Source organism: Schistocerca gregaria, chromosome 7 (assembly GCF_023897955.1).
Source record: "Schistocerca gregaria isolate iqSchGreg1 chromosome 7, iqSchGreg1.2, whole genome shotgun sequence".
NCBI classification, from domain to species: Eukaryota; Metazoa; Arthropoda; class Insecta; order Orthoptera; family Acrididae; genus Schistocerca; species Schistocerca gregaria.
In genome coordinates, this window is record NC_064926.1 from 147,164,214 (window position 1) to 147,182,174 (window position 17,961).

Genomic DNA, 17,961 nt, shown 5'->3' on the forward strand with positions numbered 1-17,961 from the left:
TGCATTTCTGCCGGCGTCGCACGGTTCACCCTGAGCCACGCCTTTACCTTGACGGTGAACCTCTTGCTGTGGTAGAGACGCATCGGTTCTTGGGACTGGTATTTGATGCCCGGTTGACTTGGCTGCCTCATATTAGGCAGCTTAAACAAACATGCTGGCGGCATTTAAACGCTCTCCGTTGCCTTAGCCACACCGGATGGGGTGCCGATCGGTCCACCCTTCTCCGGCTGTATCAAGCGCTGATCCAGTCCCGCCTTGATTATGGGTGTGTGGCTTATGGTTAGGCGTCGCCATCAGCGTTGCAATTGCTGGATCCCATCCATCACTGCGGGATCCGACTCGCCACAGGAGCATTTCGGACAAGCCCTGTTGACAGCTTACTTGTGGAGGCTGGTGTTCCTCCATTGCGGATCCGGCGCGACCGACTTCTGGCCGCTTATGCTGCCCACGTTTGTAGCTTGCCAGGACATCCCAACTACCGTCTCCTGTTCCCGCACTCGATCGTCCATCTTCCAGACAGGCGGCCCCGGTCAGGGTGTACGATCGCGGTTCGCATCCGGGCTCTACTGTGTGGGATTGAGTTTTTTCCTCTCCCGCCTGTTTTCCGGGCCAATCTCCGTCTGCCCCCTTGGTGTGTGCGCCGACCATGCATTCGGCTGGATTTGGCACAGGGTCCGAAAGACTCGGTCCCTCCTCCGGCCCTCCGCCGCCGCTTTGTTGCTCTCCTTGCCGAGTTTCCCGGATCTGCCGTGACCTATACCGACGGTTCGATGGTCTCTGGTCGCACTGGTTACGCTCTTACTCTAGAGGATCATTGTGAGCAACGGTCGCTGGCACCTGGGAACAGTGTATACACTGCCGAGTTGGTTGCCATCTATCGCGCCCTAGAGTATATCCGCTCCCGCTCAGGTGAGTCCTTTGTCATCTGTAGTGACTCCCTGAGTGGTTTACGAGCTCTTGACCAGTGCTTTCCTCGTTCCCGTCTGGTGATGGCCATCCACGAGTCGCTCCATGCTCTTGCCCGTTGCGGCCGCTCCGTGGTCTTTGTTTGGACCCCAGGTCATGTCGGCATCCCGGGCAATGAGCGGGTTGACACGCTGGCTAAACAGGCAGTGAGTTCACCGGCTCTGGAACTCGGCCTTATGGAGTGTGATCTCCTGTCGCTTTTGCGCCAGAAAGTGCTTGGTGCCTGGGGTGACGAGTGGCGCACCCTGCCCACGCCCAACAAACTTCGGGCGGTGAAGGAGACAACCCGTGTGTGGCGCTCCTCCATGCGTGCCTCTCGGAAGGACTCTGTCGTCCTCTGCCGGCTGCGCGTTGGCCACACGTGGCTGACGCACGGCCATTTGTTGCGCCGGGAGGACCCACCGCTATGTCGCTGCGGGGCAGCTCTGACGGTGGTCCACATTTTGGTGGACTGCCCGCTTTTAACAGGACTCAGGCAGACGTTTGCGCTGCCTGATACCCTCCCTGCCCTTTTATGTGATGACGATGCTATGGCGGACCTCGTGTTGAGTTTTATTCGGGCAGGGGGTTTTTATCGTATGATTTGAGTGTTTGTCCTTTTATTTCCTGTATTGACTTGGGCCTTTGGCCTGTGGTTTTAAACTGTGGGTTTTAATGTCATTTGGTGGTTGGCTTTTCCTTATTTTCATGGTCGGCCAACCACCTTCACTATCGGTGCGATTTTAGTTCCGTTTGTCTGGTCTTTGTCTGCCTTTCTTGTATTGTGTCGTCCCTTCTCTCAGTTCTCCGTTTTTAACGACTGACAGTTTTTATTTCGTGTGATTTTATCGTGGAACAAGGGACCGATGACCTTAGCAGTCTGGTCCCTTCAATCCCACACCCAACCAACCATTGTTTCCTTTGCCACATACACAGCAGGAGTTATGTTTTAGTTTTTGTGGGAGGGTTTCAGTTTTACGTACTCACAACCAAGTCACTCACTGAATAAATTTTCTGATGGTAGCTTGGCCCAAAAAGGACAATGTTTCTCGGAACAGTCACAGAAACCCTACAGTATTGTAGGATTTTGTGGTGAACTTTAAGTAATGATAAGCATCCAAGCTAAATTGGAAACATGAATTAAATCTTTGCAAGATTAAGCCTCAGCGTCTTATTTGTAAAATTGATCTTGCAGAGGCATATTTTCAAACTCCCTAGGATGCTGCATCATGAAGTTACCTAGGTGTCAGTGTGCCATATGATAAGTGCCATTAAATACCTTTTGAAATCTGTTCAGTCCCTGCCATATAACAATTTTTAATTGCTGATTCACTACAGGATATTCTATACTGCCACTACCAGAGTTCCTGTTCCACAGGCTGTCGGCAAAAGGACTAAAATGCAACCTGCATAAGTGTTTTTTTCATGCAACCATCTGGGGTAGGGTTGGGGTTCAATCTCTCGGGCAATAAACTCGAACAGACAGAAGATTATGTCACAGCTTCCACTTGCAAGGAAATGCTGTCCAACACTGCACTTATGACTACCCAGATCGAAAGCCACTGCCCGGCAAAGTAGTTTCATGTGACTATCTTCCGCACACCCACTCAGATGTGTTGCATCCAGCACATGTCATTGTCGAGACCTCTTCTTACTAGGTGTGCATCCCAAGCATGGTCCTACAAGTTCAGATGCCTCTCAACCTGGAGCCGTGGGATGATTTCCGTTGATCACAGATCCATGATATATACACTCCTGGAAATTGAAATAAGAACACCGTGAATTCATTGTCCCAGAAAGGGGAAACTTTATTGACACATTCCTGGGGTCAGATACATCACATGATCACACTGACAGAACCACAGGCACATAGACACAGGCAACAGAGCATGCACAATGTCGGCACTAGTACAGTGTATATCCACCTTTCGCAGCAATGCAGGCTGCTATTCTCCTATGGAGACGATCGTAGAGATGCTGGATGTAGTCGTGTGGAACGGCTTGCCATGCCATTTCCACCTGGCGCCTCACTTGGACCAGCGTTCGTGCTGGACGTGCAGACCGCGTGAGACGACGCTTCATCCAGTCCCAAACATGCTCAATGGGGGACAGATCCGGAGATCTTGCTGGCCAGGGTAGTGGACTTACACCTTCTAGAGCACGTTGAGTGGCACGGGATACATGCGGACGTGCATTGTCCTGTTGGAACAGCAAGTTCCCTTGCCGGTCTAGGAATGGTAGATCGATGGGTTCGATGACGGTTTGGATGTACCGTGCACTATTCAGTGTCCCCTCGACGATCACCAGAGGTGTACGGCCAGTGTAGGAGATCGCTCCCCACACCATGATGCCGGGTGTTGGCCCTGTGTGCCTCGGTCGTATGCAGTACTGATTGTGGCGCTCACCTACATGGCGCCAAACATGCATACGACCATCATTGGCACCAAGGCAGAAGCGACTCTCGTTGCTGAAAACGACACGTCTCCATTCGTCCCTCCATTCACGCCTGTCGCGACACCACTGGAGGCGGGCTGCATGATGTTGGGGCGTGAGTGGAAGACGGCCTAACGGTGTGCGGGACCGTAGCCCAGCTTCATGGAGACGGTTGCGAATGGTCCTCGCCGATATCCCAGGAGCAACAGTGTCCCTAATTTGCTGGGAAGTGGCGGTGCGGTCCCCTACGGCACTGCGTAGGATCCTACGGTCTTGGCGTGCATCCGTGCGTCGCTGCGGTCCGGTCCCAGGTCGACGGGCACGTGCACCTTCCGCCGACCACTGGCGACAACATCGATGTACCGTGGAGACCTCACGCCCCACATGTTGAGCAATTCGGCGGTACGTCCACCCGGCCTCCCGCATGCCCACTATACGCCCTCGCTCAAAGTCCTTCAACTGCACATACGGTTCACGTCCACGCTGTCGCGGCATGCTACCAGTGTTAAAGACTGCGCTGGAGCTCCATATGCCACGGCAAACTGGCTGACACTGACGGCGGCGGTGCACAAATGCTGCGCAGCTAGCGCCATTCGACGGCCAACACTGCGGTTCCTGGTGTGTCCGCTGCGCCGTGCATGTGATCATTGCTTGTACAGCCCTCTCGCAGTGTCCGGAGCAAGTATGGTGGGTCTGACACACCGGTGTCAATATGTTCTTTTTTCCATTTCCAGGAGTGTACAATGGGCTCCACACATGGACTTCAGTGAGACCAACAAAATAAATGTTGCCTCTGCCATCCTAGTGAGCAGCTGCCTGTTTCTCCACCCCCTAGTGGACCCTCTAGGTCCAGGGTGACTCGTGCAACTTCCACAAACCTGACCCTTCCCCAGCATTTCGCAGTGGTTCTCATGGTCAATGAACTGCAATCCCTCCTGACAGCTGCTCCTCTGGATGACGCACCACCTGTATTTTTCTCCCAAAGTGATTGCTGCTGAGGAAGAGTAAGGGATGTAATGTTCCCACCCAGTGTCCAGTAGAAACTGTGTAGTTGGCACAACATTACTGTCAACCACCATGGTGCCATTACCCAGGTGGTATATTTAGGATTGCCCTCCAGTGGGACCACACCAGACTCTTGCCAGTCCGAGTTAGTTGTACTATGACCCAAGGAATGCATAATGAGTATGCCATCAGTTTGGTTAAGATGTTTATATTCTGGTCTCCATTTGTTATTAGCAGAATTCTAATACATTGTGGACTGGACTTCGATTTGCAATGTGGACTTCAGTTAGCTTGCACTATTTCTGAGGAACAATCTATATGTATCTCTTGTTGTGAATGACTGGTACAAGTCTCTTTGGGTAGTGTACATAGATCAACTTCTACAAAATCACCCATAGGGCATGTCTAGGATGTGATGGTAGGATGTGTACTTCCATAACAGCCTGTAGCTGCCAGTCTTCATGAACTGTCACTGCAGGTGTTTCAGGCATGGCAAGAAATTCTTAAAAATGATATTCAGAGGCTGTTTGCTTGCATGGCACAACAAACACAGGGGTGTATTTGTGCCTTTGAGAGTTACACCATATACTGATGTTGGTGATGAACATCAATTCGTAATGGAATGGAAGTTTAATCATTTAATATCTTTTATGTGATGAACATTTCCACAAAGTTTGAATATTAGATTGGTCATGGTGTGATGCTTTCCTTTTTTTGTCAATGTATGTGTCAGATGGGTAACAAACTGTGTACATGAACATTTTCTAAATTTTTTGAGAATGAAGAAATATTTATGATGTCTGGATTCCCTTAATTTCAGCATACTTTAGTGAACAGGGGATATGTTCTAGTGATCAATGAGTTATTATCTGAGTAATGTAAGAAGTTATTGAACAAGAATGGTTTTACTTTTTCAAACTGATTTGTTATTTGACTGTGACTACTAGAATGTCATTATTATAATTTAATTTGAAGATTTTGTGGAGGATGATACTAATTTTTGGTGAGGTGTTGTATTCATGTTCTGAAGTCATTGGTTATGGTGGGTCTGATGTATTCCAGGACAGCATTTATTTAAACTGACAACTTTATGTTTTGGTAACAGGTGTAATGTGCTTGCTAAAGAGATTTAGATTAGTTATCTGCTAACCATCTCCAATTTTACCTTCCTTTCTCCTGCAACACCATATTCCAACCCACTTCCATACATGAGATCAATGATGCATGCCTATGAGGTGGTGCTCAACCTGGAGGTAAGCCGGTTCAAATTGTGGTGGTGGATGAAATTTTCACTGCTAGTATTTGGTCAGCAAAGGGAGGAGAGGTGTTACTGATCACCTGTCTTTGCAACAATGTTTTGGTTAAATTCCAAATCTTTCCACAGTGCCTCATGAAGTGAAGGTATGCAACACTGTTGATAGTGATCTTCTGTCAGATGGGGACATTAAGCTTGGCAGTTCTGTTGGTGCTATTTGAAAGGAGTACACTACGTGCTCACATCAGGTTTCACCTTCTCCTTTCTTGTGTCATCATCATCATTATGCAACACATAACACTGCACTATACAAACATCCATTACACTTATCTACACTCTACAAATAGTCAACTGACACTACTCTCATATACCTGCAAAGGAAGAGGACCAATGTGCCCAGAGGAAGAAAACTTTCTGATTATGCTGTTTGAACCCACACTGTGGTATACCCAGCCAACAGTGCCATACATCCTTTAAATTTTTACCGTGTTCAGCAATGTTGATATTTATTTATTTTTCCTTCTATGTCCATTTTACTTTCATAATGTACATAATTAATCTATTAGCTTTACTGCCTGCAGAATGCCATGTGTGTATGCAGAAACACCATATACTGCTCCAGCATGAAATATCTGAGTTATTCATATTGACAAATGTAGTTTCCAGTTGGTTCTGCAAGATATCTTTATTCCTAGAGTAATAGATTTTCTTAAACTTCAGTTTATTATTAAGTTGTGTAATTATTAAAATCTTTATAGTAGCAGTTTTACTTTCAAACACAGCTTCATCATCAGGGCTTCAGTTTTTATCAGAAGATCTTCATGAAGTTGCCACAGTTTTCACAGATAACACCAAACATTTTAAAGAACATTGCAAATTGCAACTTTTTTAAACTAATAGCATCATCTTTTAAAACTATGTATTTCAATGTAACTGTGTAAACACTTTGTGGGTGTTACTTCATTATGATGTCATACTCAACAGACACCAGTAGTAATGGAAACTCCAGCTGGTATATCTACAATGTAGGGAAAGATATAATGCTACTTACCATAAAGATAGCATGTTAAGTTTCAGACAGGCACTGTTAAAAAAGCTTTTGGTCACTGCCTTTATCAGAAAGAGAGAAACATACCATTCATTCACACAAGCAAACACACCTCACACACACATAACCACCAACTCTAGCAATTTGGACCAGAATGCAACCATCACATGGGATGGAAGCAGCAGTCTGGAAGGGACAGGGAGGTATACTGGTGTAGGGGTGGTGGGAGAGAGGAGCACTGTCTCATGGAGTGTGCAGGGACTAGAATGCCAACAGTTTGCAACATCAGGAGGTTGTGGGGCAGAGAGATAGGGAAAAAAAGATATAAAAAGGAGAGGAGCAGAGAAAAATGGACAAATACTTGGACAGAGCAACAAACATAGTTTGGGAGACAAGAATGGCAAGGAAGTGATAGGACAGAGGGGGTGTAAGCTGTTGGGTGCAGGATGTGGGAACTGTATGTTACTGTAGGTTGAGGCCGGAGTAATTATGGGAGCGGAGAATATATTGTAAGGATAACTCCCATCTGTACACTTCAGAAAACCTGGTAGCAGAATGGAGGATCCAGATGGCTTGGGTAGTGAAGCAGCCATTGAAATTGAGCATTTTATGTTCAGCAGCATGTTATGCCACAGGGTGGTCTGTTTTGCTCCTGGCTAGTTTGGTGGTGGCTATTCATCCCGGTGGACAGACAGATGGTTGCCTTACCAATATAAAAAGCTGTGCAATGATTGCAGCAGAACTGCTTTCTTAAGTGATCTGGCCCCTGATGGGGTAGGATAAATCTGTGACAGGATTGGAGTAGGAAGTGCTGGATGGGTGGATTGGGCAGGTCTTGTACCTGGATCTTCCACAGAGATATGATCCATGTGGCAAGGGGCAGCTTCCAATCGCAGCTCCACAACCCCCCTGATGTTGTGCCTGTTGGCATTCTAGTCCATGCATAGTCTGCCAGACAGCTCTCATCTCTCCCTCCACCCCTACACTGAGTTGAGTTCTGGCCTGAGCTGCCAGAGTTCGTGATCATGTGTGTGTGATATGCTTGCTTGTGTAAATGAATGGTGTGTGTTTCTCTTTTTCTGACAAAGGCTGTTGGTGAATGTTTATGTGTAAGTGTATTTTAATTGTGCTTTTCTGTAACTTAATGATCCATCTATCTTTTCCTACGTTGTAGAAATCTGTAATACACACTAACATGCATTTCTGCTGTTTTGACATTACATTGAAGGTTCTTTGATAGCAATTGAAGTGCTGATATTGAAGCTGTGTTTGAAATGTACATTGGAAAAGTAAAACACTACTGAAAAGTTAGTGGACAGACATTATTATCAAGTTTTCCATTCATTTCACTGCCTCAATTTTGCCAAGAATAGCTACTATGGCTGGCATAAAATTAATTTTAATGCTACTTATGTAAGCAGATACAGTATCCAACAAGGTGGTAATTTTATTAACAATGGGTTAATGACCATCCACATTGTGAGTGCTGTAAAGATCTCTGTGGTTCTGGTTCAAAATAAATAGATGCTTTCACTACCCATGGATTGCATAGAAACATGAAAAGGAAAGTAGCACTGTGCGATGCAATCATGGAACAATTAAACCGAAATCAGCCAGGCTTAGTGCAGCCTCCAATTGTAGCAGCAGCAGCAATGGAATCACCAATTTCAAATGAAGAGCATATTACTTCAGTGACTTCAGGTAGTGTTGAAGCGGCAAGAAGAGGATCCCCATCTAGCCTAGTTGCAGTTCCTCAAATTACAACTCCAAAAATTACAGCAGAAATGCCAACACTAAGAGTTAACTCGCCCAACACGAAACAGGAAAGAGCCACAACGTTTTTTATGGCAAGTGATTCCAGTGAAATGTTGATTTCATCTTCTAAAACATCGCTCTGGAAAGAAAACTTCAATTGTAAAAGTGTTAAAAATGATATGTCATGTGCAGCTGTCGAACATAAGGTAGGCCAAAACAACCTAGTAAATAAGTCATCGTCGAAATTTATGCTCCTGTGCCAAAATGTACAATTCTTATCAAATAAAGTTAGTGAGATAGAAATATTATCAGATGAACTAAAAGAAGTGTCTGTGATATGTGTTAGTGAGCACTGGTTATCAGAAAATATGTTACACCACACAAGGATAGAGGGCTTTACCCTTTCTTTTTTTTTTTTTTTTTTTTTTTTTTTTTTTAGAAAAACCTCCATGCATGGAGGAACATGCATATATGTTAGAGAGGACGTCAAACACGAAAATTTATAGTTCACTAACCAGCTAGGGGAAGAGCAAAACTTCAAAATTTCTGCTACACAACTGACAAATTTAAATATAATTGTTATTTGCATATATAGAAGCCCAGATGAAAATGTAAGTACTTTCATTGAAAATCTCGAGAAGGCACTTAACAGTATAAATTAGTATCAACAGCTTAGGATAGTGACATAGTGTTACCAACATGTATATGACAATGACATAGTGTCATCAACGTGAATACTCCCTGCTTAATATAAATCTGTATAATGTTTTCCTTTTTATTGTAAAATTAATAATATATAAAATTCCAAATGTGTGCTATTGTACTACACTAAATTTCACGATTTATTTATACATTGTTATGAGAATATAACGATCTTTATACTGTAATTGAACTTATTGACGAAGCCCATTGTATAAGAAAATACTGAACGGCTAATAAAGATTCTTATTCTTATAAAAATAGTTAGTAAAACAACCATCATATGTGGTGACTTTAATATAGATTTCAACAAGAACTCAAAAGACAGATTAAACCTTGAGGCCTTATTAAAAACCTATAATATACATACAACTATCAAATCCCCCACCAGAGTCACCAAATCGTCGAGCAGTGCTATAGATCAGATACTAATAAACACAGATAAATATTTATACAAATCTGGAAATCTGAATACAGGTTTCAGTGATCATTATGCACAGTTTATTGAATTTCCAGTAGAGACTGCAGGAAAAACTGAACAACAAATGACAAGGAAAGGTAGAAATTTTAGCTAGCACAACCTAGAACACTTCAGGCACTTACTAAAAAAAAGAAACATGGAATGATATAGACAACTATGAGGACACATGTAAAAAGTTTGACATGTTCATGGAAATATTCTCCCATTATTTCAATATTTCTTTTCCAGTTAAAAACCAAACATTAAAAACTAAAAAAAGAAATGTTACATGGCTGTCAAAAGGCATTAAAATATCATGTGCTGAAAAGAGGAGACTTTATGAAATCTCAAAAAAAACAATGTTACAGAAGAATTTCTAGTGTATTTCAAGAATTATAAGAGAGTGCTTCACAAAGTCATAAAAGAAGCTAAAAAACAAGTGATCACCATATAAAAATGGCCAGGAACAAAATGAAAGCCATGTGGAAGATAGTCAGAGTACAAGTAGGAAATGAGACCTCCCGAAATGTAAATCTCCAGGTAATCCAAGATTGCAAAAAAATTACAAATCCAGAAGTAGTATCCAATGCTTTTAATACATACTTTGCAAATATTAGTGAAAAATTACTCTCTGACATAAACTCTTCAAATAAAAATCCTGCTACAACACCATCAAATCAAAATGGAAACTGCAACTCCCTATTTCTTAGTCCACCCAATCCTAAGGAAAGTATACTATCAGTTAGAGAGTTAAAAACAAAATTTTCAACAGGTGTGGATGAGATTCCAGATTATGTCATTAAAAATATGGGTGACCTCATTGCAATACCATTAGCCCACATTTTCAACAGTTCATTAACAAATGGAGTCTTTCCTTCCTGCTTAAAGACAGTAAAACTCAAACCATTGTTCAAAAAGGGTAAGAAAGAAGACATAGCCAATTATAGACCTATTGCCTTGCTATCTAAATTTTCGAAAATACTAGAAAAAAATTTTCATAAGAGGTTGCTAGATTTTCTAGAAAAGTGCAAAATATTATCCACAACCCAACATGGCTTCCAGAAAGGTCGATCAACAGAAACGGCAATATATGAATTTCTGGGTGAAGTACTCGAAAAATATTGATAGTGGACAAAAAGTAACTGGCATATGCCTTGATCTGTATAAGGCTTTCGACATCATAGACCACACCCTATTGCTGCAGAAGCTTGAAAGAATTGGTATCAGAGGTATGCCTAACAGCTGGCTTAGATCATATCTTACTGACCGCAAGCAAGTAGTAGAAATACATTTTCACAAAGAAAATAAATCAACAAGACACTATTCTGATTATAAAGCAGTAAAATATGGAGTACTGCAGGGCTCGGTACTGGGCCCCATCCTATTTTTGATATATATAAATGACCTAACATCAACCAACCAGTACCATAGCACTATCCAGTTTGCAGATGACACAACCATATTAGTCAGTGCAAAGACTGCAGAGGTACTACAGATAAGACTGTCTGAGGCATTAACAAATGTTGATTAGATTAGATTAGATTAGATTAATACTTGTTCCATAGATCATGAATACGACACTTCGTAATGATGTGGAACGTGTCAGGTTAATAAAAGATGTCTGTACAAGAAATTACATTACACAAAATATTGCATGACACTAATGATTAAGGGGTTTTTTTTTTTTTTTTTTTTTTTTTTTTTTTTTTTTTTTTTTTTTTTTTTTTTTTACTTACTTTATATCTAAAAATTCAGCCAATGAGTAGGAGTTGTCATCCAGAAATTCTTTTAATTTATTTTTAAATGTTAGTTGGCTATCTGTCAGGCTTTTGATGCTGTTTGGTAGGTGCCCAAAGACTTTTGTGGCAGCATAATTTACCCCTTTCTGTGCCAAAGTCAGATTTAACCCTGCATAGTGAAGATCATCCTTTCTCCTGGTGTTATAGGTATGCACACTGCTATTACTTTTGAATTGGGTTGGATTATTATCAACAAATTTCATAAGGGAATATATATACTGTGAGGTTACTGTGAGGATCCCTAGATCCTTAAATAGATGTCTGCAGGATGACCGTGGGTGGGCTCCAGCAATTATTCTGATTACACGTTTTTGTGCAATGAATACTTTTCTACTCAACGATGAATTGTAAACTGGTTCAACCAAAACAAACTAATAATAAATAAAAGTAAAACAGTAGCATTAAATTTTCGTAATGTCAAGAGAAACACTGAAGAGGATATAAGAATTCAGATGTCAGACATAGATATTGCAAGTGTGCCTAATACAAAATTTCTGGGGGTCTGGCTACAGGATAATCTTAGATGGGAAACTCAAATTGACAAAATATTAAAGAAGCTAAGTACCATGTGTTATTTAATGAGAGTGCTAGAAAACTGCTGTCATAAGGACTGTCTAATGACAGTTTACTATTCTAATATACATTCCTGTTTGAAAGGGCAATGTTTGTAAAGAAATATACAATAACAAATCCTAGTATCCTCCCCAAAACTGAAAATGTTCATCATAATACAAGACAGAAAACTGACTTTCATGTACTCCATACAAAAACCAGTTTGTGCCAAAAAGGAACATTACACCATGGAAAAATTATCTACAATCAGTTGCCAAGAGAATTTAAAGTAAAGACTGATGTAAAAAATTTTAAAGCAGCATTAAAAGAATATCTGTTGACACATTGCTTTTATAGCGTGGAAGAGTTCCTCCAAAATCCTCGAGAGTCTAAGTGATGATTATGCAAATACTGTAACCATTAATACTGGCCTATAAATACATTCAGATGTAATTCTCAAGTTTCTAATGGGGTCCAAGTATAAGTTGTATACCGACTTGCCCAGTATATGAAGTAAAATTCTTTGAATGTAATTCTCTAGTGTACATGTCAATTCATTGTGTAGAAGAGTTCCTCAAAAATCCTTAGAGCTTGTGAGGATCATGCAAATACTGTAATCGTTAATATTGGCTTATACATGTGTTCAGTTGTAAACTTCAAGTTTCTAATGTGGTTTAATTATAACTTACACATTGACTTGCCCAATATATGAAGTGCTGTAAAATTTTGTGAACATAATTTTCTATTTTCTAAAGTGTTTTAATTATAAGATATACTTTGACCTGTCCAATATCTGATGTGCTGTACTGTACATGTAAGATTTACTGGACCAATAAATACAATGCAATACAATACAATGCCCAACAAAAGAGTAGTACGTGTCTTCAATCAAATGAACTTTTAAGAAGGACTTTGGGAAAATTAATATATATTTCTCTTGAGATTTATTGGTTCTGCATCTACACTCCTGCAAACCACTGTGAAGTGTGCAGCAGAGAATATGTCCCATTGTACCTGTTAGAAGAGCTTTTTCCCATCTCATTCACATATGGAGCACAGAAATAATGTTTAAATGTCTCTGTGCACACTGTTAATGTAGTCCTGTCCTCACAATCACTATGGAGGTTGTAGTAAATTCCTAGTCATTATTTAAAGCCAAATCTTGAAACTTTGCAGTAGGCTTTATCAGAATAGAGTATCTTTGTTTTCAAGAGTCTGCCATTTCAGTTGCTGCAGCATCTCTGCAACACACTCCCATAGGCCAAACAAATATGATACCATTCATGCTTACCTTTATATAAGTTCAATATCCCCTGTTAGTTGTATGTGATTTAAGTCACACACAACTGAGCAATTATATATGGATTGCATGAGTGATTTGAAAATCTATCTCCTTTGTAGACTGATTGCAATTTTCTAATATTCTACCAGTAAAGCAAGGTCTACCACCTGCTTTTTCTATGACTCAGTCTGTGTGATTATTCTATTTCATTTTTCTCCAAAGTGATTATTCCATTTCATTTCCCTACTGATCTTTACACCAAGGTATTTGTATGAGCTGATCGATATCAGCTGTAACTCATTGATGTTATAGTCATAAGATATTATGTTTTTCATTTTGTGTAATGCATAATTTTACGTTTCTGAATATTTAAGCAAGTTGCCAATCTTTGCACCTCTTATTTATGTTATTTATTTAGCATATTATTGTATCACAAAAAATAAATTACAATTAGCTCAAATTGCCAACTAATATTGAAGCCATGAATATAGTGTAGTTATCACTCTCTCATCACAAGGAACTCTGTTGGATTGCTAGGGAAAGCTTTCTGAGGATATTCTTGAACTATTCGGTGAACAGTCTGCTTTGAGTGCCACATTTGCAACATGGTGAAGTTATCTTCTTCCACTGGTGCAAAGAGTCAGCACACCTTCCAGTGTTGGTTCTTATTCAGTTAAGAACCGACCACATCTAGAGTGGCGATTCAAATCAGGTGACACTGGTATTAAAGCCATTTTCAACTAACATTCTTTCTGTTTCCAAGGATGGATTATGAGAGCAAAACCTACATTTGCTAATGCTTGGGATGTCTGCATGAGCAGGAGGATTATGATTTTTCTGTAGTTTATTGTACTCCTGTACAATTGCACTTTCCCACTGCAGAGGTGGAGGTGATATGTGGTTGAGTATGAGTAACAAAAAGTATTTATAGGTCTTATGGTACCATTTTTAAGATGTGTGGTGTGGATGAGCTATGTATCAACAAGCTTTCTGTGAGTACTGTTCATACAGGCTGGTGAACATTGTTCCACAACAAGGTAAGTCAATTCCAGGACTGAAGTACACAGTGTTGATGCAGTTGATCCACACAATGTGCCACAGAGTTTCTGTAGGATGCTGTTTTGTGTTTTGGCTTTGGCAGCTGTTCTCTTTTTGGGTTTATGTAATGTCTGAGAAATCTTCCTTCAAGATGGACCACAAACTCTTTTTTGACAATCTTGTTGTTGAGATGAAACACTGATACCATCTTCTTGGTACCACTTTTTAATGTTATCAAGAGCTGACTGAATATTTGTGCAGCTTCTTTCAGGGACAATATGTTTTTGTTGTGCAATGAATAATACATTCAGACTCTAAGCAACTGTTGTTTTTGTATTTCTTCAGCTCTTTCTATAAATACCTGTAATTATGATATGTTATAGTGCAATATTTTCTATGTTTTGAACATTTATGACTCGCTCACTTGTTAGTATTGTTATTATTTATGTCACTGTTACTGTATTTTTAATTTCACCATATTATGTTCTCTTTTTTTGTTTCTAGGAAAACAAAAGATTACTCTTGTTGCCCATGATTGGGGTGGCATGGTAGCGTGGCACTTTTTGCTAAAACACCCAGAAAAGGTTGAAAAATATATAATCATGGATACTGGATTTCCAAAAGGGTTCTTCAGTTCACTTAAACAGTTTTTTAAATCATGGTATGTTCATCTTCTTCTTTTATCATCTTCTTAATATTCAAGGTGTCATTAGAAATTTTGGAGAAGTAGCTCTTTCTGAAATATATTTTTTCTTTTCTTTTACAGGTACATATTTTTCTTCCAAATGCCTTACCTTCCAGAGATGTTTGCTTCATCTTTTGATCTGGAAAATTTCACCAAAGTATTTATAGATGATGGTTCAGTTGAGACTGGTGGTATAACTGAAGAAGATATTGAAGCTTATAAGTTTACTTTCCAAAATAAAGGTAAGTGTTTGTTTGGGTTTGTCTCATGTACATGTGGTTGGAAGATCTTCACAAATTAAGAAAGTGAGCTATAATTTCCAACATGCCTGTGTATTCTGTCTGTTGCTCAACATTTTTTGCATACTTTTAGTGACTTTCTTCTGTCATAATTTTTTATAGTCGTAGAGGGTTTGGGTAATATTTAACGTAAGTATTAAAATAACAGTGTAACTGAATTGTAGATGTCTAGCAAATAATACATTCTTTGCTGAACCCAGTTAAATTCTTAATAAATTAAGAGTCACCAACAGAAGTGAGTTTCTACCATTCACTTGGTTTTGGATGGTAATGATAAAACTAGTTATCTTCTTGCTGGTAAAATTTCAGTAATTTTAAACAAATCAGTACCACTGATGCCTTGTTTCTATAATAGGTTATATGGTACTAACTTGCAACTGATTATGCACAGATATCGACATATGGTCAAGATATTATTTGCACACCTGTAACATATTTGTTCTGTTGGAACATTTCATTAGTCATGATTTCATTAATAAGTATACAGGGGCATGGTCTAAACTCCGGAGTGGAACATTTTCGTTCCTTCATTATAACATTTAATGGGGGAGACCCAACTGTAGAATTCAGTCATTCCACTGCACTTCCAACCTGAAATCCATGACTCATTTACAGCTACAAGGGTATTGTGCATTCATGACCTTCCTTTGCTGTTATATTATGCAGACATGACATACTGTTGGAAACTGAAGTATAGAAATTTCATATTCAGTTGCTTGCAGTTGTCAACAATGAATAAAATATAAAAACCTGATTATTTATGAGGAATTTTTTCTCTGAGACCTGCCAGTAAAATAATAGCACAGTGTGGTATTTGTAGTCAAACAATATGTTTCAAAACAACTGTGAGTAACATGAGAAAACTTACAGAATGAAACATCCAACAATAAGGTTATCATTTCAGCGGCAAAGTGTGCTGGATTCATCATCAACTAAATGAAGTGCTGTTTATGACAATATTGATGATGTCAAATGGACAAGATAATGAACAGCCATAAAGTTAATCTATACACATTGTTGATTATGTCACATGAACCTATGGCATATTCCTCAAAAATTCAAATTATAAAGGTAATATGAAAGTCTGGCAAACACTCTAGTGACTTCATTTCAGGGGGGGATGTTAGGTGCAAAACACCGAGAAAGAAACTAGCTAATCTCCTTCCATATTATCCACTGAAGATTTTCAGTCTTTCTCAGTTGTTGAAGACAAAGGTTTTATTGCTGTTGTCAAAGGTTTGAATCCAGTACATTGTTTGCCAAGATGAAAGGCAATTTTGTGGAAGTATGCTTCCGGCAGCAGAACACAAAAATTGCATAGATGCTGCACAAGAACTCCTTATTACAACTGAAAGAAACTCCTTGAAAACTGATACTACATGAATGTTTAAAGATGATGAAAGCTATGTGGCTGTGACAACACATTTAATAACATATGATTTTCAACTCCAGTGAGTATTGCTACAGTGTTCATAAATGGAGGATTCTCATGAGAGAGAGAGAGAGAGAGAGAGAGAGAGAGAGAGAGAGAGAGAGAGAGAGAGAGAGAGAGAGAGGAGAGAGAGAGAGAGAGTACTAGTAGTTCAGTCTTTGAGATAAGATTTAGGCTGTAATCACTGATGATGTGGCAAACATGAAAAATGCAGTAGTAAATGAACTCAGGTGATGCACTGAAAAGGTGAAATTGTTGACAGAAAACATAAAAACATCAGGTGCTTACTACAAGTAGTGTGTGGAAAAACAGCTCAGAGAAGCCTGGGATTAAGTCCAAAATGCTCATTCAGTATATCCCAACAAAGTGGAACTCTGCTTGTTATATGCTTGAATGCCCCAAAAGAAAAAAAAAGAAACTGAGGGATTAAAAACTGTAGTGATAAGAAACAAAGACATTCTAGCTCTGTCATAAGGTATATGAATACTCTGTTTTGAAGCTTAAATAAATGAAAATTGAGAATGAACCATATAAAATACTTAGAAAAATCGTTTCTACAGTAGTTCAAACTATTTTGCTGGTTTCAGCCTCTAGCGGACCTAGTAAATAATTAATAGCTTTCTGGAACTATTTATTTATTTTATATGATGAAATACATATCATTTGTAGTAATACAGTTAAGAATTTAGACACAAAACTAATATGTTTAAATTCTGAAAATTAATAATTTAATACTAGTAACAAGGAGAACATTTAGCTATAAGATTAGTGCTTAATTAAAAATAGATACATTTAATCAGAGTTCAGCATTTAGTGAATGATGATAGTTGATAACAGAGGGAGCAGTCACTGAATGCTCCTGATACTTTCTCAGAGGACAGTGGTTTGTTGTTGGACCCCACAATTGCAGGCTGTAGAGTTTGGGAGTCCCCACTTGTGCATTATAGCATTGCACCAGGCTCTTTATCTTGTTCAGTCTCATCTACTCACTTATCGTCAGGTCAAATCCTGGTAGGCTGGCAGATGTTTCTTGAACACTTGATGTTTTATTGTTGCAGCATTCAAGTTGCCTTACACCACTCTTTTTACTGTTAAACTTCTTGTTGTGTCTTCCATTATGCCACAGTACATAGCATGATATCAAGTGATCTGGATGAGGGTCACTTAAGACTGTAAGAATTAGGTCTTGGCAGTAGTTGAGGTGATGTAGCTTCCTCCAGTTTCAACTGGTAGCCTTCAGGCATTGCAATTCAGATGATGGAATGTTTCTGGCA

General features: G+C 39.9%; 1 protein-coding gene across 1 annotated transcript in view; it reads left to right on the top strand.

Moving 5' to 3' along the window:
• The window catches only part of LOC126281924 (epoxide hydrolase 3-like), a 108,438-nt gene that overhangs the window by 71,284 nt on the left and 19,193 nt on the right, over positions 1–17,961 (top strand). The window contains exons 4-5 of the mRNA XM_049981253.1: positions 14,776–14,932; positions 15,038–15,198. Of these exons, the coding sequence (XP_049837210.1) occupies positions 14,776–14,932; positions 15,038–15,198 (318 nt within the window). The remainder of the gene's footprint in view (positions 1–14,775; positions 14,933–15,037; positions 15,199–17,961) is intronic.